The sequence below is a fragment of the Danio rerio genome, chromosome 13 (genome assembly GCF_052040795.2).
Source record: "Danio rerio strain M-AB ecotype USA chromosome 13, GRCz13ab, whole genome shotgun sequence".
Taxonomy (NCBI): domain Eukaryota; kingdom Metazoa; phylum Chordata; class Actinopteri; order Cypriniformes; family Danionidae; genus Danio; species Danio rerio.
In genome coordinates, this window is record NC_141033.1 from 24561891 (window position 1) to 24584962 (window position 23072).

The 23072-nt window shown below is 35.8% G+C and overlaps 1 protein-coding gene across 50 annotated transcripts in view; it reads left to right on the top strand.

Annotated features, from left to right (window-relative positions):
- Positions 1-23072, top strand: part of camk2g2 (calcium/calmodulin-dependent protein kinase (CaM kinase) II gamma 2) — a 118037-nt gene that overhangs the window by 34023 nt on the left and 60942 nt on the right. For all 50 annotated transcript variants that reach the window (XM_087279284.1, XM_087279305.1, XM_087279319.1 and 47 more), the window contains exon 3: positions 17201-17260. In XM_087279284.1, the coding sequence (XP_087135410.1) occupies positions 17201-17260 (60 nt within the window). The remainder of the gene's footprint in view (positions 1-17200; positions 17261-23072) is intronic.

The following is a 23072-nucleotide window of genomic DNA, read 5'->3' on the forward strand; positions in this document are numbered from 1 at the left end:
AAAAAAACTGAACAAAACAGCATATCATTTGCTAGATGAGAAAAAAGCATGAACTGGAATTAATCATGTGAAAATCTGTTGATTTAACCAAGCAGACCAAAACCACTGAAAATGTGGGCCTTTTGTTTGTTTAATGTCTTTAGGTTTGGTCTTTAATGCTTATCAAACCAGGACTTAGCATGTCATTTTCTTTTTTTGGTTACGGATCAAAAATTGCCCAGAGAACTAAAGATAAGCACACTTTTAAAAATGCCATTTACTTCTTTTTATTCTTTTTTTTTTATCGCTGTGACATATGCTTACAATTATAAACAAAATTAGCAATAAAATGAGAAATTATACTGTAATAGTTTTTTATTTAAGTTATTTTTTGTAGTATATCATATGATATTAATATTTTGGAAACGGATTATTCTCTTTTAATTTGTCTGGAAAACAATATTTATAAAAAAAACTGCTGTGTATAATCAAACAACTATTAACTCTATAGTTAACCTAATTAACTTAGTAAAGCCTTTAAATTGCACTCTGAGTACTAATATCTTGTAAAATATTATGTACTGTCATCATGACAAAGAAAAAAGATCTTATTATGGTTATTAAAACATTCATGTTTTATCATTTAAAAGCACTTTTTCTCTCCTTTTAACTGCACTTAGGAAATATACATTCACCTGTCCGAACCGCTTTTTAGGGCAAATTTCTAATTGGCAAATCACATGGCAGCAACTCGACATGAAATGACATGTAGTCATGGTCAAAATCATCTGCTGCAGTTCAAACCAAGCATCAGAATGGGGAAGAAACCTGATTTAAGTGACTTGAATGTGGCATGGTTGTTGGTGGTTGACTAGCTGGTCTGAGTGTTTCAGAAACTCCTGATCTACTGAGATTTTCACGGACAACCATCTCTAGAGTTCACAGAGAATAGTTTAAAAAAAGAGAAAATGGGGCCCATTAGTACCAGTTGAGCATTGTGTTAACACCACAGCCAACCCGAGTATTGTTGCTGACCATGTCCATCCCTTTTATGACCACAGTGCACCCATCTTCTACTTCCAGCAGGATAACGTGCTATAAAGCGCGTATCATCTCAGACTGTTTTTTTTAAACATGACAATGAGTTCCCTGTATTCAAATGGCCTACACAGTCATCAGATCTCAATCCAATAGAGCACCTTTGGGATGTGGTGGAATGGGAAATTGACATCATGGATGTGCACCCGACAAATCTGCAGCAACTGTGTGATGCTGTCATGTCAATATAGACAAAAATCTCTGAGAAATATTTCCAGTACCTTGTTGAATCTATGCCACGAAGGATTAAGTTCTGAAGGCAAAAGCGGGTCCAACCCGGCACTAGAAAGGTGTACCTAATAAAGTGGCCAATGAGTGTATAAATGTAAAACTTCCATTATAGTTTAGATATCTCTAAACTTTTATTCCAAAATGTTTATGATTTATCTATCTTTTTATAACACTGCCAATAATGATACTAATGGCACTAACAGATCTGAATGTTCACTGCTGTTTTAAAAAACATAACAAAATTCTGATTGTTTTATAAATAAAAGTGTGTGCCTCTTTGAATTCAGATCTTGATCTGTTAATCATGTAGCTCTCTCATTCTTGTTTGTTTGTTCACATTCTTTGTGTGACATTGGCAGTCATTTTCAAGTGAACCTCATAAAGTGTTTGGCTTTTCCATTAGATGCTAAATAAGTTCACACACCTCCTGTAAGACGGACTGAAGTATAGATAAAAGTGAAGGAAAGCATGTGTGCGGAAAGAAAGCTCAATGCGGTGGAAAGAGAAGTCAGGTGAGTGTTGCCATGGTGGCAGAGGAGGATATAATGATATTATAAACGTGTGGTGTGTACAGGTGCTCGTCCACGTCCCCTGCAGTCGTCTGTGTAAGTAAAGCTCTGCGCGGCGGATTAACCGTATGATGGCGAGGGATCAGGCGTCCCCTGGCGCTGCACCTTAAGCCGTTTTTAAAAGTGACCCGGGCTTTATTGCCTCCATTTGTGAGAGAGTGAGATACCTGGAGGACATCAGGGCTGTCTGTCTGTTGTGTTTGACTGGATGGGCAGGCCGGGCGAGCTCTGCGTTGGATATTGGGAGCTGTTTTTGGTTGTTTAATCTGGCAGTAGGAAGCTGTGTTTGTATTAGCTGTAGAACTGAACAGAGCTGCTTTCCTGCATTACTGGACTGTCTGTCTCGCTGAAGTCAATTTTATTTGCTCTGACCGCTTGTGTGCGAATGCTGCTTGCGTTGAACCAGCGATAAAGTGTCATAGAGGACTGGATTTCATTAAAGCGTGCAAACACATATATACACACACAAGGTTTTTCTTTTTTTTCTTCTCTCTTCTTTATATTTACACACATCTTTGTTACACATACGCACACATTTCCCCTTAGGCTTTGTTCCTGTTGGAGGGCCTGTTTCATTTTGAATTCACTGCAATAATGAGAGCCGACTGGATCTGGTTGGAGGTAGAAGCAGTTTTCACTCTGACTGTCTTTTTCAGCAGTGTCATCCTGTCCAAACCACTCTGTTTACTCCAGGGAGGGGGAAAAATGTTTCACCTTCTTTAGCCTTAACTGATCTTCCAGTATCGCAAACCATTATAGCATATTTCAGAACAATTTTCTAGATACAGTGTATCTTAATTAGAGATGAACTTATCGCATAAGATTGCGTTTCCAGTCAGATGCTTTCGCGTGCTAATAAATGGATGTCTATGGGGCAAAAAGTGTTGTGTGACTGGGACTTTAGAGCTTGATTAGCTAGCCCAGGTATGTATGATTTGGGTTGGAGCTAAACTTTGCAGGAAACTGGCCCTCCAAGACCAAGTTTGAGCACCCCTGGTCTAAATGATAGGTCCCATACATTTTCCTCTTTGTTGTACCTTGTATGTCTCCAATCTTGCTCCATAGATAAGCATATCACATATTATTAAAACACTTATTGGTTGGTTACAGGATGAGATTGAAAAAACACCACAATTAATTTGTATAACCTGTAAAATGTGTTAAATAAAATAAAGTTTACAAACTGTCTTATAAAAATTGAGGCCTATAAGATTTGTTTAAAAATTCTAAAATATTGTTACAAATTAAAGAAACCTTTTCCAGTTTATTATATTAAAAATGTAATTCATTTATGTGATTGCAAAGCTTATTTTGTAGAAACTGAAAACAATGTTTAAAAGATCAAAATTAGTTTAAAACATTTATTGTAACATCATATCTACCTTTAATTTCACTTTTCATGGATTTAATGCACCTTTCTAAATAAAAGCATACATTCTTGTGTTTATGTGTACCTACTCTTGGAATGTTGTGGAGCAGAAGCTGCAGCTGCTTCTACTAGATTTACATATTCTGGAAAAAACCTAGCTGCTTGCTAGACAGCAAACGAATAACAAACAAGAAAACATAAGGAAAAGGTCTGGACAGGACTGATTAGAGCAAGACATGTCAAAGAGATGGGGTTGGGTTGTGACAAAGAAGTCATGAAGATGATAATTCTCTTCTGTGTTGTGTTTGTCGTCATGAAAGAAACCGACCATTAACAGAAAATGAAAGAACAGGACACAGAGAGAGATGACTGTGAATAGTCTTCATCTGACAATACCCTGTGATTTGTAAACAGTGAGGACACGAAGGTCACCGCTGATGAGCCAACAGAGAAAGAAAAAATAAAGCAACTGGACAGAACGAGAAAAAAGGCCACAACAAGGGCACATCTCTGGGGTGCTGAGGAGAGGGAAGATGTGCCCTATAGAGATGAGATGATTACTGGAGAGAGAGAGAGCAATAAATAAAGAAAAACAATTATATGGAGCAGCATCTAGGGTTATTGTTTGTCTGTTATTATCAAAACAATTTTTTTATTATAGTAGAAATTTAAATATAATAGAAATGGTTATATTGTAAAATGAAAAATTACATTTGCTGTTGTTATGTAATAAAATTACATTTTGAAAAATTTATGCTAGCAAATCTTTGCCGTTTTAGCCGCCGTTGCTTATCTTACCTGATCTTTCAAATTTTGTTGAAAACATATTTTTTTCTCATGATTCTTCAAACAACATTCAGTTCTGTGGGTTCAAATGCCTTGTTGATGTCAGAGGAGAAAAGCCGGACTGGTTTGAGCTGATAGAAAGACAACAGTAACTCAAATAACCACTCGTTACAACAGAGGTATGCAGAAAAGCGTCTGTGAACGCACTACACGTCGAACCTTACTGCGGTTAGGCTACAGCGGCAGAAGACCACACTGAGTGCCACTTCTGTAAGCTAAGAACAGGAACTGTAGAAAAATTGAGGCTTCAATTCACACAGAATCATCAAAATTGGACAATAGAAAAATTGGAGAAACGTTGCATGGTCTGATACGCTTTCTGCTTCGAGATTCGGATGGTAGGGTCAGAATTTGGCATCAACAACATGAAAGCATGGATCCGTCCTGCCTTGTATCAATGGTTCAGTCTGGTGGTGGTGATGTAATGATGTGGGGGATATTTTCTTGGCACACTTTGGGGCCATTAGTACCAATTAAGTAATTGTTGATGACCCATGTCCATTCTTTTTTGACCACAGTGTACCCATCTTCTGATGGCTACTTCCAGCAAGATAGCGCGCCATGTCATGCGAATCATCAGACTGGTTTCTTGAACATGACAATGAGTTCACTGTACTCAAATGGCCTCCACAGTCATTAGATCTCAATCCAATAGAGCACCTTTGGGATGTGATGGAACGGAAGATTTGCATAATTAATGTGCAGCCGACAAATCTGCAGCAACTGTGTGATGCTGTCATGTCAATATGAACCAAAGTCTCTGAAAAATATAGGTGAATTGAATATGCTAAATTGTCCATAGTGTATGTGTGTGAATACATGAGTGTATGGGTGTTTTCCTGTGTTGAGTTGTGGATGGAAGGGCATCCTCTGCGCAAAACATATGCTGGATAATTTGGTGGTTTATTCCGCTGTGGCAGCTACTGATTAAAAAAAGGGACTAAGCCAAAAAGAAAAAGAATGAATGATATTTTCAGTAAGTTTTAAAATCTGAATGTTAATTATAACTGACATAAAATGCACTTTATATATAAGCTTTTGCCTTATCTTATGTTTTTTTTTTTTTTACCTCAAACATTGTGCTTTAAAAATGCTGTATCCAATGAAAATTAGCTAAGCATATTCTGATAAGGAATTTTCCAGATACTGCTGTAGATCTGATAAGGCTCTGCTTTTTCTATGGTTGAAATGTATCTATAGCCAGGGGTAAGCATATGTTTGGGGTAAACTTTAAAGTTTGAATGGCTCTGATAAATCCAGAGCATTGAGAATTAGCCTGCAGCTCACGTTCAGAGAGAGACCTGATCCTGCCCCAGACGCCATGTGCTGATGTCAGTCTCCCTGGAGCGAGCTGCGTTTTCTCCTGAGATTCACCTGCTGTCAAATGACCTCGCTCAACCCCTGCTTCTTTGTACTCACTGATTCAATCTTTGACGTCACTTCAGCCCTTTCATGTAGCCTGATGCCGATCTGAGAAGAATGTGTGCACTGTGACGTCTGCACATTGTCTCAAGTGGTTTAATAACCGTCTCTGCACAATAGCTCACCTTTTAGCTCATGCAGGAGCACATTTGTAAAAGTCTGGGTCGTGATAACCCATGTAATGCCTTTTTCCAGTCTGTGTCAGAGCGACCCTACTATCTGCTCAGAGTCTGGGGTGATGGTACTCTGTAAGGGGTTGTTCACCACCATCTTGTAACCAGTGGTATATAAACAAAGGCTGTTATTAATGGAATTGTTTTTTTCCCCCCAGTACCACGTAATCAAACTAATGACGGTATGCCCTGTTACAATTTTGTAACAGTTGCAGATAATTAAATGTGTCATTGTATATCTTGATTTACTGTGTAATTTGCTTTAATTGAGCTCACTGAAGTGGTTCTCATCTTAGTGTAGGCTCTTTTATCTATAGGACCTGCTCTGGTGTGTGTTGCATGGAATGGAGAACATAACCGATGATGATCGGCTAAGTTGTGTGTATTCAGGGGTGGAACAACTACATAACTGATGATGATTGGCTAAGTGGTTGTGTTCGGGGGGGTGGGGGAACCACAAAACTGATGATGAGTACCTAAGTGTGTGCGATTAAGGGGTGGGACAACCACATAACTAATAATGATTAGCTAACAATGCAGGCAATAACGCAAGCTCCGAAGAGATGGATCAGCTACATCAAAGCTAATAAAGTTAGTTCAATAGTGTCCTGAGACGCAAAATACAGCCTAATTAATAGTAGCAAAACTAGTTAATCATGTCATAGTGTAATTTGATGAGCAACATTACAATTTCATCAGCTTGACGTGGGGGGAGGCAGGATTTGGTTATAGTCAGAGTGTCAGTGAGAGAGACTGCAAATTTACTACAGTTATACCAAGATCAAAACATGAATGAACATTTGAAATATCTGTCTATCTGTCTTGCATTTTTAAGCATAATTTATTTATAGACTTATTTGTTGGCCTGTTGTGATCAGTGTGATTTAAATGTTATTATATAAATGCATATTAAGTTTTAAACCATTTATGATGTTTTATTCTTCCACTATTTACAACAAAGAATTACAATTGATAAGTATTACATTGTCCCATGGCAACATTAATCTTAAACTATGTGAAGTGTTATATATTAATCAATTATTCAATTTTTATTGCTCATCTCATAATAAACCCAATAGTTACTTTGCCTGGTAATTAGTCATTTTTATAATCATGTAATTCAGTAACTAACTCAGTTACTACTGTATTTATGAGAAGTAACTAGTAAATATAAGTATTGCTAGAAAGTTTCTGCAGTGTAAAAGCCTCTATCAAAAATTCTTAAAGAGCACATAGTTTACCCCTTTTTTATGATTTAATATTAATATTCTGGTTCTTCCGAGTGTGCCAGTTTAGGTTCGGTTAAAAAAACAATTCAGATTTTTTTATTATAATGTGTTAAAAAGTGTTATTTTGGGGTTGTGTACACAGCTCGCTGTTTTAATGGTGTGTTGCTTCACATGAAAATTTGTTTCAAGTTCCCGCCCAACGTAACAAGGGGGCGGAGCCAAGAGCTCCCCTGCTCTGTGTTTGGCAAAAGATAGGCAGAGAGAGAAGCAACATGAGGGAGAGGATCAGCATTCAGCCGTACATGTAACAATGCAGACCAAGCAGAGAGTACCCAATCATTTGTGTCTTTGTATAGTTTTACAGCCAACTGTGTGCTAGTTTAAAGTTCTGAGCTTGTACACTGAGACTAATAACCACACACACTGAATTAACTTGAGGCTGAATTGACTGAGGCATTTGACCCGCTTAGAGCCACGACACGACACACCAGACATGTACATTCAGATGTAATGTAAAATGACACTATTCAGATGGAGCTCTGTGGTGCGGCAGAAATATGAAGTGTCCCGAATCGCGGCTGGGCGCCGCAGATTTGAAGCGCCGTTGTGTGTACCCTGATAGAAACCTATGTTTAGTATTCGTAAAGGCATGGCGCTGCGTGGCGTGATGCTGAGCGGTGCTTCTGGTGTGCGACCTGCAGGGAAGCTGGTTATTTTATTTCCAGTGGAGTGACCCTCACGTGAGGCAAAGGCGCTCGAACTTTCCAGCTCCACCTAGTTAAGATTACAGGGAGCTTCTGTGAGCGTGAGAAATGCAAACAGCTGTAAATTACACTAGTTTGCAAACCTACCTACAAACAAACTAAGTTACAAACAATAATTCTGATTACAGCGATCATGTGGTGAATGTTGAGCCCAATGAGCCTTACATCTAAAGCCAGGGTGTTCCTTTAGTGACATCGCTTTGACTGACATGCTGAAAATGGCGGACGTGAAACAACAAATTGAGGATACGGTGATGCGCCTGTCAATCAATATTGTTGGGCGGGGTGACTGCACTCCCACGTCAAGTTGTGGTCGATTTAAAAAAAAATGCTGCAATAGGTCCACCAATTTTATGCTGTTAAATTGTAAAAAAAAAGGACTGGGTGAGTTTATATTACCCCAATATGACGATCTATACACTATACTTACACACATGTCTGTCCAAACAGCTTGAAAAGTAGATTTGCCCTTTAAATCAGTTATTGGTTGATTACACGATGAGACTGAAAAAAATCTCCCCAATTGATTCATTTTGATGTACAATCTATTAAAGTGGTTGTATGAAATAAAATAAGTATACAAACTGCCCTATTGAAACCTGAGGTCTGTATGATTCTTGTAATGTTTTTGAAGTCTGTAAAAAATGTAAAACAAATGCTAAAATATTGTTACGAATTAATTAAACTTTTTTCCATTTGTTATACTACAAAATGTCATTCATTCATGTATTAGCAAAGCTTTTTTGTGAAAAATCAATACAAATTTCAAAAGAACAAAATTAGTTTGAAATGTTTATTTATGTAACCTCCCGTCTATCTTTACTGTCACTTTCAATGCGTTTTAATTTGTCTTTCAGAACGAAAGCTTTCATTCCTATTTTTATCTATGCCTACTATTGGATTGTTGGGAAACAGCAGCTGCTGCTATAGATTTGCATTTTTCAAAAAAAAAAAAAAAAAAAAGCCAGTATCGTGGCTTAAGCAATTAAGTTGTATAACAGGTATATTTCTTGTTCTACTATTTATTTTAGATATGTGTGCCGTAATATGAGGGCATCTGTAAGAGCAGCATGTGCATATGTGCACATTTACTCAGTGGGTTTTTGAGTGCTGTATTACTAAATTAAACGAAGCCATTTCATTTTTTTTGCAGTGCAGCATCTGTTTACAAATCCAGAAATAAAATCAGACTTATAGCATTGCATGACATCTATTAAAAAATAGGAGTCTGCACTGTAGGATATGGTGATTAGTACTGTTTTTATTTATATTGATTAAATGTTGTGAACCAATTTCCAACATGAAATATTTACTTTGCACTCAACTATTTCTTGTTCTATTGTAATTGTAAATACAGTAATGCATTAAAGGAACACTTTTCTTTTTTTTTTGGGGGGGGGGGGGGTGGGTGGGATATGCTCATTTTACAACTCCTTTAGGGTTAAACAGTTGGGTTTGGCCTTTTTTTGAATCCACTCTGCCATTGTTTGAGATTGGCAGGAGCATTTTTAGCTTAGCTTAGCTTAAATCATTGAATCTGATTAGATCATGAGCAGCTTGCTTAAAAATGACCATGAGTGTTGTATTTCTTCTATTGAAAGCTTGACTCTTTTGTAGTTGTGTTGAGCACTACTAAGACCAACGGGTTACTATTTTCTAGGCTGATACGGCTGGGAACTATACTTTATGCTGCAGGTGTAATGATATCATGCAGATTCTAAAAGGTGGTGCAAGTGTAGGGATTAGTGCTGGGGACTAATTTCAGCTGCTGTACAATATTATTGCACCTACTACAGCCATGGTACTGCAGCAACATTCCTTGATTATTGCGCCAGAATGAGAAGATTATAGTCATATTTGGTACAAGAAAATAGCAACTTTTTATTTTCCGTCTGTCTTTGTACACGGTGTGATTACAGAAGAATCAAGCTTTAAATTGTTAAGTGGAGTCTTAATCTGATATAAATCTTCCATTAATAACATTCATTTGATCTAATTCTACAGCTTCTAATTCTTTTAGTGTTTCTCTGCACTGTTAGCTTGACCATTGAGATGTACACTCATGGATGCATTTGAAGTGACTGGGCCTGATGTATCTGTTTATATATTTGTGCTGAAATATTCTAATGGTATTAACTTGCTTGTTAGTTATTTTTTCTTTCACCAATGATTTACATTAAAAGTGATTAGACATTTTATTGTTTAAAAAACTTGAAAACAATGCCTACAATGATTTAAAGAGCTTGTGCTTTATGGAGTGTGCTTTAAAATTAATGAAATTATATTTATGGTAGATTATAAAATGTGGAGTTCTGATTGGCTGAGCTGTGTTGCTTTTTTATGACTTCAGTGTGTTACTGCACATTCAATATTAATGTGTGAGATGGTTTGATGCTTGGCAAGCACATCAGTTAATCCAGTGAACTTTACTAAGATTGTAAAGTAATTTTAATTTTTAATTATTCTTTTTTATGTTCAATAGTACATTTAATTGATCTAAAAATCTCTTTTTAACTTTTTGTTCCTTTCAGAATTCTGAAATAAAAATAATATTTTATAACATAATTATAATAAAATAATATAATAACACTGAAAACTATTTTAAAATATACATATTTTGCATGTATTTTAAATATGTGCATGAAATACTGTTTAATATGTTTTAATATATATTTCACAATATTCTAGTGCATTATATATTATCTAATATTACAAAAACTGCTACTCCACACAATTAGTATTATTGTACTTACTGTATTTTTGATAGACCTAAATGCAGACTAATCCAAATTTAAAAGGTTTTATTATTATTATTATTATTATTATTATTATTAATAATAATAATAATAATAATAATAATAATTTATTAGCAAACATTTCGCGAAAACATGCTGGTAGTTTCTTTAAATTTCACCACGATTAATGGGGATTTAGTTTAAAAATCAGTTTATTACATCACACTTCTTAAACAAATGTATGTATACCTTTACACTAAAAAATGACATTTTTGTGCTGTATTTGGGCAACCTTCCTAACACAGTTGCTGGTCTAGAATCAGTTCACCATATCCTGCCATGCCCATAATGATATCAAAGGTTTATACTGATCCAATCTCAGGATCCTTATGCACTTGTTGAGCTTTCATTTAATCATTGGTAGCAGTCAGTTTAGTTCTGCATCTCTCTTTTTTCCTCTCTCTCTCTTTCTCTCTCTCTCCATGACATCATGGGCCGAGAGCACAGTGAGAAAGCAGCACTTAGCCCAATTGGATTTTAGAGATGGTCACTGCACAACACATCATTTATTTATCTCTTCAGTAATGGGATAAAAGAAAGAAAACGAGAGAGCACACAAAAGGGGGAGGATGAATAAAAAAAGAAAAGGCACTGAAAGCCATTTCTCTTTCGAGAAGCCTTTATCAGTTGCTTCGGATCACAGCCGTCAGTGGATTTGTGTTTATTCTACTTCAAACCTGATTTATATTGCAGTGGATGAATTGCATGTGGAAGGTGTAGCCAATGATAAAAACAAAAGTTCTATCACACATTCTCCAAGTGTTTTGTTTGTGTTTGTCGTCTCTGCAGTCATTGTGCGTCCGTCTCTCACGCTCAGCCTTCAGATTAACTGTTCAGTAGGGAACCACGGCAGGGCTGATTATTAAATGTCCTGCATTAATTCTGTTAGGTAATAAAAACATCTGCTGCCGTAAAGCCGACACACACATACACACATCAATCACAGCAGTCACCACTCAGTCGTTTATTTGCTCGCACTTCTCAGAAAAGCTTTAGGCCACCGGTGAACCTACACCTACGTCCATTTCAACAAATTTAATGAAACCATCATTGCTTAAAGTGTGAAATCCAGCTTTGTGTGTGTTCATGAGAAGTATTGTGAATACAAAGTAGGGCTAAGTTATAGATTCTGGTAATGATCCTGATAAATGTCAAATCTTTATTTGTTACGACTTTAAAGCCAGACTTTTGTTTCAGAGTAAAAGTTGAAAACCCTGATTGGCTATCTGTGGTTTGCATAAACAGTATGAAATTGAGAATTAAAAAGCCTTCAATCAATATGGTTTCATAACAAGAAATGAATGTTGTTAATCCGTCACTAATGTCCACACAGCCGACATGTTTACCTGTTGTGTTTTATCTATATGTTCTTGAAATAGACACAATTAAAACACGCTATCTGAAAAAAGCTAATTAAATTAAATCTCAGTGTTTCAGAGAATCATTTCAGATCTTGAAAGAGCCCCTATTATGCATTATAAAAAGTGATATTTTTGGTTTTGGGGGTCTACAACAACAGGCTGACATGTACTGTATGTAAGGTCAAAAAACACTTTCCTTTTTTTTACCTAATTATCCCAACGACTCCCATATGATTTGTTTAGCGATTCATTTGTTCCCAAACCCCTCCTTCATATGAGGCTAATCTGCTGCGATTGGTCGACTGGTCGCGAGACAGAGAGAAACGCCCACCACCGCTATGAAGTAGCACAATGTGAGAGCCCAATGCAGGAATGCAATAAAGCAATGCAGTTAAACACCAGTATATTACTTTAAACCCTGACCTCAAGTAATTACAACAATATTTATTAAGATATTTTATCATTCAGTATTAATCCAAGCTGTGGCAAAAGTTGAAAATTTCAACGCACCGTGCATGTGAGGAACAGCTGATAGTGGCCATAGCAACAAACAGCAGGAAATCTCAAACACAAAACACGTTTAAATTGGTAAAGGAAAAAGTGTGCATCGCGTTTTAACGTGTTTTTGGATACAGTATGTGTATAGCCGCAAACCAATTTTTACCTTAGACATATTATATAATATAGTATCTTCTATAATAGATAACATTAAGTGATTAAAATTTGCGCAGGGCTATTGCAAGTTACAACACACAATTAAACCACATATTTTGCAAACTACAAAAAATGAGGCAACAATTTAAATTACACTTACATGTTATGATCCGGAGGAAGAACAAAGTGGTCCATATGAACTGTAATAGTTATTGACAAAGTCCCTGTCTAAGTCTGACAAAGTTCCATACATAATAGTCTCTGCTGCTCCTTCTTTTAATAGCAAACAGCTGGCAAATCCAGTTGCAGTGTAGGTTATTGTTTCAAAAATCTGAAAAATGACAGGAACAAACACAGCATTAGTTTGGCTATACTGTGGTATTGTTGTGAAAATGAACTTTAACCCTTTATTACCCACAGCCGAATCTCCATCTGTCAGTGATCGTCATCTTTGTGTCATGATCCGTCACGTAATCCCCTGCGCTCCGCTAGTGTCTGAAAGGAAAGGCACGTTCACGTTTTACCGGATCTGGCACTTCATATTTGGTAATGTACGGTATTGACGTCAACATGTTCAGGCAGAAGAGCTGAACTCAACACGATTCATTTATTCGACCAGTCGACTATTTCATTAAAGATTTAATAGTTTTAATAATGGTGCGCTTTCAGATTTAGCCCTCAGCTGGATGTTTTCATTTACTTAATGCTGTGCTAAACAATGCATGGAAGCTCATATTCAAAAACCCATAATAGGGGCTCTTTAAATCGCAAAAATTGCTCTTTCACTCAAATGTTAAAATAAATGTTAGTGCATAAAGATGATCTCAAACAGAGCAAATATTGTTAAATAATCAATCATATATTTTAAAAATATAATCATTGTTAACACTTTATTATCTAATGCTAATGCCAAACATGTTCTAGAGTAGTTTTTTTAAATGAATGTTTGGTGCATTAATGATCATGTCAGTTCGGTGTGTCATGATAGTGGTTAGTGTTGTCGGCTTTCTGGGAACAGGAGATCCTCCACATGCACTCTTAAAAACTAAAATAACAAACTACATCCCATAGGGCTTGATACATGAATGCCTGCAACAGGAACATAGCAACACCTGTAAATAAACACCCTAAGACATCCTTACACTTTTTTTAAATCCTTATTTTTCTTGCATCTATTTTTTTTTCAGTTTGTGGGCTAGCTGATCTCAGATCATTAGCAACAGACTTGATCTTGAGCTAAGAGCATGTTTATTTGAGACCGATCTGACATTGTTTTCTTGATTTGAATTACTACAGTGTATGCGTGCCACTGCAGATGACTGTGTGTTTGAGTGCATGTGTGCATTCTTTTGAACTCTGGGGTTGTCTGGCGTCCGGCAGTTCACATTTTTATTTACGATGCTTAATTTATTTATTTGTTATCAGGCATTTTCTTAATATAGTATATTGAGTGCCCAAAACCACTCACTTCTGCATCTGGCTCTGTTTTTACATGCTGATATGTTCTCGAGTGGGCAAAACCACTCGCTCTTCTTTTTACATCGTGTAGTCACTTCTCTAACCTGACTGGCTGTAGCTGAATGCATGCCATTTGTAATTTCCACAATTTCGAGATGACACCACACAATGTTGTATTCTGAACCGCTCACTTCTTCAGTCTCTGAACAATACCTTTCCATGGCAGCATTATTAAATGCTTTTTAATTAAGTGCACTGCTTATGTCAGGGATAATGACTTTGTCGTACGTAAAAAAAATGTAAATGCTCAATGCAAAGTGCTTTTAAAATTCTTTAACATATGGCAAGCCATTGATTGTCCCACTTATTCTGTGATCATTTGCCAAGTATTAGGCATGTTAAAACTACTAATGCTGTTTGCATGGCAGTATTTGACCATAGGTTAAAAGGACAGTTATTTTCATCAGTTGCCCACTTTTAATCATACTCGAGCAGACACAGAGAGAGAGAGAGATTGCAGGTGTGATATACTGTATGACACAGGCATAAACATTGAATAAATAATAATTATAAAATGTGTTATCTGTGTCTATTTGTAAATATTTTTTAGCATATTGCCAAGGTGGTGGATTGACATTGGCTCACCAAAATCTGGAGCTGCCTATGTTAGAAAAGCATCCAGGAGGTTGTCATCGCTAATTAAAGACCAGCAGGCTTATCATAGGCCCAAATGTGAAGCAGACACACTAAAAACATTGTTCTGAGTCATAATAGTGTATTCATTCTTTAATTAAATGCAAAGCAGAAAATAATGAAAACAGCTGAGTGGAGCATACAATAACTTGCACATTCTTCAGTCACAAGATTGGGTCTAATGATCAAAAATGCAATGCTGACAGAAACAAAACCAGCTGTATGAAGCATATACTAACCTAGTATTATTCAGTCACAAACAGTCGAAAACAGTAGCGTGACAGAAAAGCAGATACAAATGAGTATAGATGTAAGTAAATGGATTTTAATGTATTCAAGATGATTCGAAGTTGATCATTGGTTGTTATCTTAGAATAACATATCTTGGAATGTTGCAACTGACATCCAGTATTCCAGACAGTAATGTATTAAAGGGTTTTATTGCACACCTTACAGCCAAACAGAATCAAGGATTGCATCTGACCATGAAATTAACTGGTTTATACAATGTTTGCCAACAATTAACTTCCAATGAAAGGTTTATGTGACTCTTTTTTTAAAGGTTCCATTTACAACATCGACATTGTCAGTTAAGTAAACTTAAGCATTCATTTAGTTGTTCAAGCATAAAACGAGATGATAGACAGTGTAAACTCTAGCGCCGTCAGTGGAAACAGGCGAATGCAGAAACTGTATTAAAAATGCTGGGATAAAATTAATTTTCATATTTTAAAGAGATGGCAGGGAAACATTTTATTTAATGCAGCGCTTCTTGTCCCTTCTGAGACTTACTTTATAACCTATACCTATCAGGCAGTGAAGGTCACTTTTTTTTAAGAAGACAGATTTTAAACATGCCGATCTTGTAATAGAAAGACAGTTCACCGAAAGCCATTGGACTGGATGACTACAAATTAAAAATCTGTGTGCATATACCCTAATATTTTCAGATAAACCCACATCTAAAATAGTTCCAGGCATGTCTTGACCACATTCCACTTTCACATCATTACACTCAATGATTTTGTTTATTGCACACACTACGGGTAAAAAAATCGAATCAAAACAAAAGGCTTTGGATGAGATGCATGAGAAACAAGTCCTACACTTACCGATGGTTTGAGGACAGAACTGTGTCAAATGTCTTGGAATACTATATCTGAACAGTTTCTTCAGGTCTGGTAGTCATAGTATAAATAGAATAATTGACTCTAATACATTTAATTATTAGAAAACAATCCACACCTGAAGTAGAATGCCTATGGTCACATCATAACCACCTTGGGTGTGTATTATTTTCTAATAATTCAATGGCCATCATCCATTATACCATACATAATGCATTTATACTGTAGAAGCACTTTCTCTATGTGTGTGTGTATCTATTAAAGATTTCCTTACCATTCTCGACAGTCTTCTCAAAGAGATGAGTGTTTTTGTATTTACAGAATTGGCTGTTGTAAAGATCTGGTACTTTCATTTTCATTCTTTCCAAAAATAGGACAGTCGATCATTTGTTTAAATATGGTTTCAGTAGACATATTATAGGCCTTTTTTGCTCCTGAGATTTATGTCACCCGTTTAGTTGATCACATCACTTATTTTAATATACTGCCAGTGTAAGGGGGAGGGCTGCACAATATGTTGTTTCAGTATATCGCAATGTGATCATTCACATTAGTCACATCCCGAGTATATGCAATGTTGTGTGTGGATTAAAATTGATCATTTTGCAAGTGTTTATAAGGCCTGTTACTGTCTGAGGGTTTTAAAAGCATACACAACTAAAAAATTGTACCCTTTGTAACTTTGACAAAAGAACAACAATTAATTGTATTGAACTGTTTATAAAATGAAGACTATGCAGTAATATTTTTCATTTGATTATTCAATTAATGTATACCTGAATACAGTTCAACTCCTCAGAAACCAACAAAATGCTGCTTATTTAATTAGCATATTTTTCTTTAAGGAATCTATCTTTGCTTGTAGATTGTTTATTTTATTTTATGTACTCCCCTACAGAATCCTCCAAGTCAGTCTAAAATAATAAATTCTTTCCAAACTCATCTAGTGAAATTGTATTCATATTGCAACATATGTTGGAGAATCATAAAATATCACAAGATTAGATTTTAGATTGTTAGATTATTTCCAATATCGTGCAGCCCTAGTATGGGGGCTGGTATCCATCAACATGACCAAAAAGTAAATAATAGTAATATAATAAATTATAATATAATATGGGTCCAACTCTGACAAGAAAACAGAAATGTTCCTTGAGCATTAGTTCAGCATATATTAATTATTTCTGAATGATCATGTGAACAAATATGCTGAATAAAATAAGATTTGCTAATATTATATAATAATAATAATAATTCTTAATATTACCGTTTTTACATTATTTTTATCAATGCAGAAACTTTGAAATATCTTACAGGCTTAAGACCTACTTATAATTGCATTAATCTGTTATTTCAGTGATAAGGTGTGTGTTTCAGACTATTGTGTAGTGTAGGTGTGGCTTAAATGTTGTTTTCTGTGTCTCATCCTCAGATCATCAGAAGCTGGAAAGAGAGGCCCGGATCTGCCGTTTGCTTAAACACCCCAACATAGGTGAGTCTCAGTGTCCTGTTCTCGTTCTGCCCTCATTTATCAATTATGAATGTGTGCGTGTGTATATACATACTGTACAAACATGCTAGTCAAAGTCAACACAAGGCTATTTGCATGAAATGAGAAAGGATGTGGCTGACACGACAGATGTGACAGACAAAATCTCCAGCTCATGCAAAATCATGGAAATGGCACAGGTATCATCCCTTCAGGCTGCTTTTAGTGTGTGTGTGTGTGTGTGTGTGAACAGTGCTGTGGAAGACAATCAAATGTGAGTGGGACAGTTTCACTATAAGACACAGCAGGGACAGCTGGGTAATCACTAGATACCAAAACGAACTAAGGAAGTAATCAAGTTTGGGGGATTGGATCTGTTCAATAAAAGCTCTTATGAAGGCATGGTTCACCCCTAAATGAAAAATCTTGACATCATTTACTTATACTCCACTGGTTAAACAAACTTGGATGAAACCTGAGTTTGATCAAGAATGTTGGGAAAAAACTATGATTGACTTCTGTTGCATTTTTTGTTCCTGCTATGGATGTCATTGGCTGTTTTTTTCCAACAATATTTAGAATAACTTGTTTTGTGTCGAACAGACGAAAGAAATTCATAAAAATTTGTAACCACTTGAATGAGAGTTAAAACTGAGGAAATTTTCAATCATCACATTTTACAGGATTCACGCAGATGTGGCGGTTTTGTCAGCATTTACTACACCTTGTGTTCTCTTTCTTCCATAAAACAAGATGAGAAACAATATTCAAGCTGCTCCTTTTCGTACACTAGTACTATTTGAACTGACAGGCTTCAAAAATAACAGGCATACCACAAGACATCCACATCATTTTGGCTTGTCAGGTGTTCTAAAGCCATATTACAGAAATTATAAGGGAATTGTTCTTTATTACGGTAATTACTCCCTACAGTAGTTGTCATAATTGTTCAACAACACATCAATGAATATACAATGATCTTAATTCATTCATTTTCCTTTGGCTTAGTCCCTATATTTATCAGGGGTCGCCACAATGGAATGAACCGCCAACTTATCCAGCATATCTTTTAAGCAGCGGATGCCCTTCCAGCTGCAACTCAGTACTGAGAAACACCCATACACTCTAACATGCACAGTCAAACACTGCGGTCAGTTTAGTTTATGTCTTTGCACTGTTGGGGAAACCGGAGCACCCAGAGGAAACCCGCACAAACATGGGGAGAACATGCAAACTTCACACCTCCGGGACTTGAACCGGTGACCTTCTTGCTGTGAGGCAGCCACCTTGTCACCTATACAATGATCTTTTTTATAAATAAAAATGAACTTTAAGTAAAGTGAGTTTTTACTCAATTTTTGTCAGCTTGTCTATTGTTAAATCAACAATTATGATATTATAGTAGACTTTAAATAATGCACAACCCTACACAAAGTATTGTCATTTATGAATGAGTGTTTTAATTGAGAATTTGAGATTGCAATTTTTATAATAAATAGTGCATCTCTACTTAAAAGGTGCCAGAGTGTATTGCCTTATGGTGTTAAACAGTTTTTTGGTATAGAATGACTGAGTGAATGAAATGAAAGTTTGCTTCTCAGTTGTGTTATGGATGAAATATAGGCTAAATTATAATTATACTTTGCAGTATACTCACAGTAAGAGCTAATTGATAGGACATGGTACAAAAACGTGCATTAAACTCACTTGCCACTTTATTAGGTACACCTTACTAGTACCGGATTGGACCTCCTTTTGACTTTTGACCTTATCCATTGTGGCATAAATTCAACAAGGTATTGGAAATATTTCTCAGATATTTTGGTCCATATTGACATGATAGCATCACTCAGCTGCAGGTTTGTCAGCTGCACATCAATGATGTGAATCCCCTGTTCCACCACATCCCAAAGGTGCTCTGTTAAATTGGAATCTGGTGACTGTGGTGGCCACTTAAGGACAGTGAACTCATTGTCATGTTCAATAAACCAGTCTAAGATGATTCACGCTTTATAACATGGAGCATGATCCTACTGCAATTAGCCATCAGAAGATGGGTGCACTGTGGTCATAAAGGGATGGACATGGTCGGCAACAATACCCCAGGTAAGCTGGGGCGTTGGCATGATACTCAATTGGTACTAATAAGCCCAAAGTGTGCCAAGAAAATTCCAGTAGATCAGCGGTGATATATTTAGACTATTATATATTTATCTGAAATATTTAGACCAGCTCGTTGGGCATCAACAACCATTCCACATTCAAAGTCACTTAAATTACCTTTTTTCCTCACTCCGATGCTCTGTATGAACTGCAACAGATCGTCTTGACCATGTCTAGATGCCTAAATGCATTGAGATGCTGCCATGGAATTGGCTGTTTAGAAATTTGCATTAACGAGCAGTTGGACAGGTGTACATAATAAAGTGGCCAGTGAGTGTATTCAGCAGTATACATGTGCTTGATGCCTTATTAAAAACATACATGACAAATTTTAGCAAATACACATTAAGCTAACAAAATGAAACAGACCTTATGCCTCTTCGAGGAACTGAACTCATTTCTAATTTATCTGTCCCAAATTTTGCATTTTGAAGACAAGTTATGATAAGATTAGATACTTTATGCCTGGTTGCATTATCTATGAACTACATGATGCCAGTCCCATTTTCAAAATAAGAGCCCCACATATATAGTTAGTAGAAATCAAACTTAGAAAAAAGTGATAATTGTTTAAATATCATTAGGAAACATTGTGGCCAATTAAACAGCCTGGGGCTGTATATTGATGATCCAATGTATATTGCCAGAGTTTTGGCCTGTTTTTCAGCAGGATTTTACACTCACAGGATTTACATGAAAACGAGAAAACAATGGTGTTTGAGGTTCACTGGATGCCATTTTATTTATTTATTTATTTTTTATTCACCACTTTTATTATTCAGCTATGCCAAGATATATCCAGATTTGATTCTATGGCACCTAATCTGTGCCTGATATCTCTGATCCAAACAGAAGATCAGATATTCCGCTTGAAATCTCCTTTTTAGTGTGTGTGACCCTCATTTTTCTTTTTTCTAGGAAGTGTTTGCCTCCTCCCACCCTCTTGCTTTTTCTATCCCTTTTTTTTCTTGAATTTCTTTCCATTCCCAGCGGCCTAAATCTGTCTTTTGTACTCGTTACGGTTTTGCTGCCCTAAACGGCCCTTTCTTTCTCTGTCAAAGGATCAGTTTGTCATGTTTTCTGCATGGACTGCCAATAAACTCTAACAAAAAGAGCAATCAAGTGTGTGTATGAGAGGGAGAGAGAGCATACTTAAGGAGCACATCGCCTTTGGCAGCAAAGACTCACAGACTCTCTTTTCTGCTACCTTTGTTTTGAACATACATACAAACAACCTGTACTGGCTAACTTACAGCCTTGGTACGCATTATCAACAGCTGAGTTTGATGTCGACAAACTCTTCTTAAGAACCAGCAGATATGAATGCATGAGTGCCGCCAGCCGTCAGTAACACGAGTCCTGCCACCCAAACAAACCACATGCTTACATACATTTCCGTCTTATCTCACCCAGAGCTGCTGCTTCAGTCATGTGTTTTTAATGTGACAAGATGTTAGAAAGAACACAAGAGATCCCCTGTGGAGATCTTTAACAGAGGTGAAAATTCACCCAGCATTTTTGGAGCTTTTACTATGCAAAGAAATACTCACCTACCAAATAAGATAAAAGTTTATGATTGATATGTCCGGTACTGGTGTTCAAAAAAAGACGTTGAGCTGTTTGATATCACTGGTATCCTGGGAATTTAAAATCCTTCCAATAAACACAGACTGTTTACTGGTCAGACAGGTTCTTCTCTCCATATGTTTAGTTCAGTCTAGGGTTGTAAAAACACATTAATAAGCCAACACTTTCCATGAAGCCTGCATGTTTAATACTACTATAATGTATCATCAGATAAATAATCAGAACAGCAGTTATAAATAAATTATAAGAATAAAGAAATAGTCTTCTTTAAAATGATACTAATAAATAAACAAAAGTCAAATTTAAGAAATAAATCTCACATAAATGTTCACCATGTATGCATTTATTTGAGTGAAAATGCAATGCAAGCAATAATATTATTACATTTTAAAAATGCTGACTCGCAGCTCTGAGTTGAAGTTGCAGTTTGATGTTTATTGTAGATTTTTAGTCATAAAAGCGAGATATAAATTTACAACTGAGTCAAAAAGATTGCAAAATACCTGCAGGATTTTATTATTTTTTACTAGAATTTGCTGAATCTATTTAAAAGAAAATATAATGTTGTTGTAACATGAAAAATACTTTACAAGTACAGCATTAACAGGACAGTTCACACTAAATTTGCTTAACCTTTACTTTAGGGCTGCACAATATATTGTTTCTGCATCGATATCACAATGTGTGCATCTACAATAGTTACATCGCAACATATGCAATGTTGAGTCGGAATTATAGTTGACCGGATGCTACAAAGCACATGGGATTTGTAGAGTCACTGGTGAGTTTAACCATAATAGGGTGAAGTTTATCATTTACATGTGTTTTTAAAGCTTTGACTCAGCATTTCCAGAGAGTTTAAAATATTTGAGTTCAAAAAACAATGTTTGGAGGCATAACCAAGATGAATTGCTTATTATTATTTATACTGAATTTTATATGGTTTTGAGTTTTTGTCATTTCTAGTCCAAATATCTACAATTCTTACAGAAAATAAGATTACTTAACCAATTGGCAGATTATTTTTGATTGTTTTAAGGAAAAACCTGTTCATTTTGACTTATTTCTCCTGAAGGTAAAAACAAAAAAACAGTTTTTACTTGCTGTAAGAATTCTGTTTAAGAATAGAGAGAAGACAAAGCAAAGTTATTCAAATCACTTTGTGAAAGTGTATTCATATCAATATTTATTGCTGAAAATTAAAATATTGCAATATCAGTTATTTGCTATATCGTTTAGCTCTACTTTACTTGTTCAAAACCTGTTTGTGTTTCTTTCCACTGTTGAATTTAAATTAAGATATTTTGATGCATGCTGGTTCCAGGGACCCATTAACTTAATTTTAATATTTTTTTCCTACCATGGAAGTCAGTTAATCCCTCCAACCAGTATTCTTCAGAATATATTTTGTGCTCAACAGAAGAAAAATCTCAAAACCCCATGAGGGAGAATAAATAATGTTTTGTTTTTTTGTTTTTATTCAGTGGATATGTACTTGTACAACATGATTGATGTTACAACAAAATGATATGATGAATGATATTTATATTTAAAATAAAACAGTGTATATATTGATTGAATAAATCAATATTTTAAACATTGTGTGCTGTTGGGGAAGTTTTCATCCATTCTGGGGTGATTTTAAGTCTTAATTTTAGCCACAACTTTCTCTGTGTCTCAGCAAATGGAATGATTTTGGTGACAAATATTTTGGCACATATTTGGGAAATTTTTTTAAATTTTAAAACTAAATTTAACAATACACTGTGAAAATTGATTTTGTTAGGTTAGGTTTGTGGCTGTTTTTGCCACATTGACTCCCATTATAATGACATGTTTTAATTGCAAAGCCATGACAATGTATAATCATGCATTCTTAATTGTTGCTGGTTTTCCCTGTTGGGAAGAGGCAAAATTTAAAAAAAATTCTGTTGATCATCAGTTGCAGTGCAAAAAAGCTTAGTTTGTGGATAAAAATTATATTGATATCAGGGTTTGACATGAACAGACGCCAACCTGCCAAATGCGGGTAGATTTCAGCTGTGGTGGGTTAGACAGATACTCT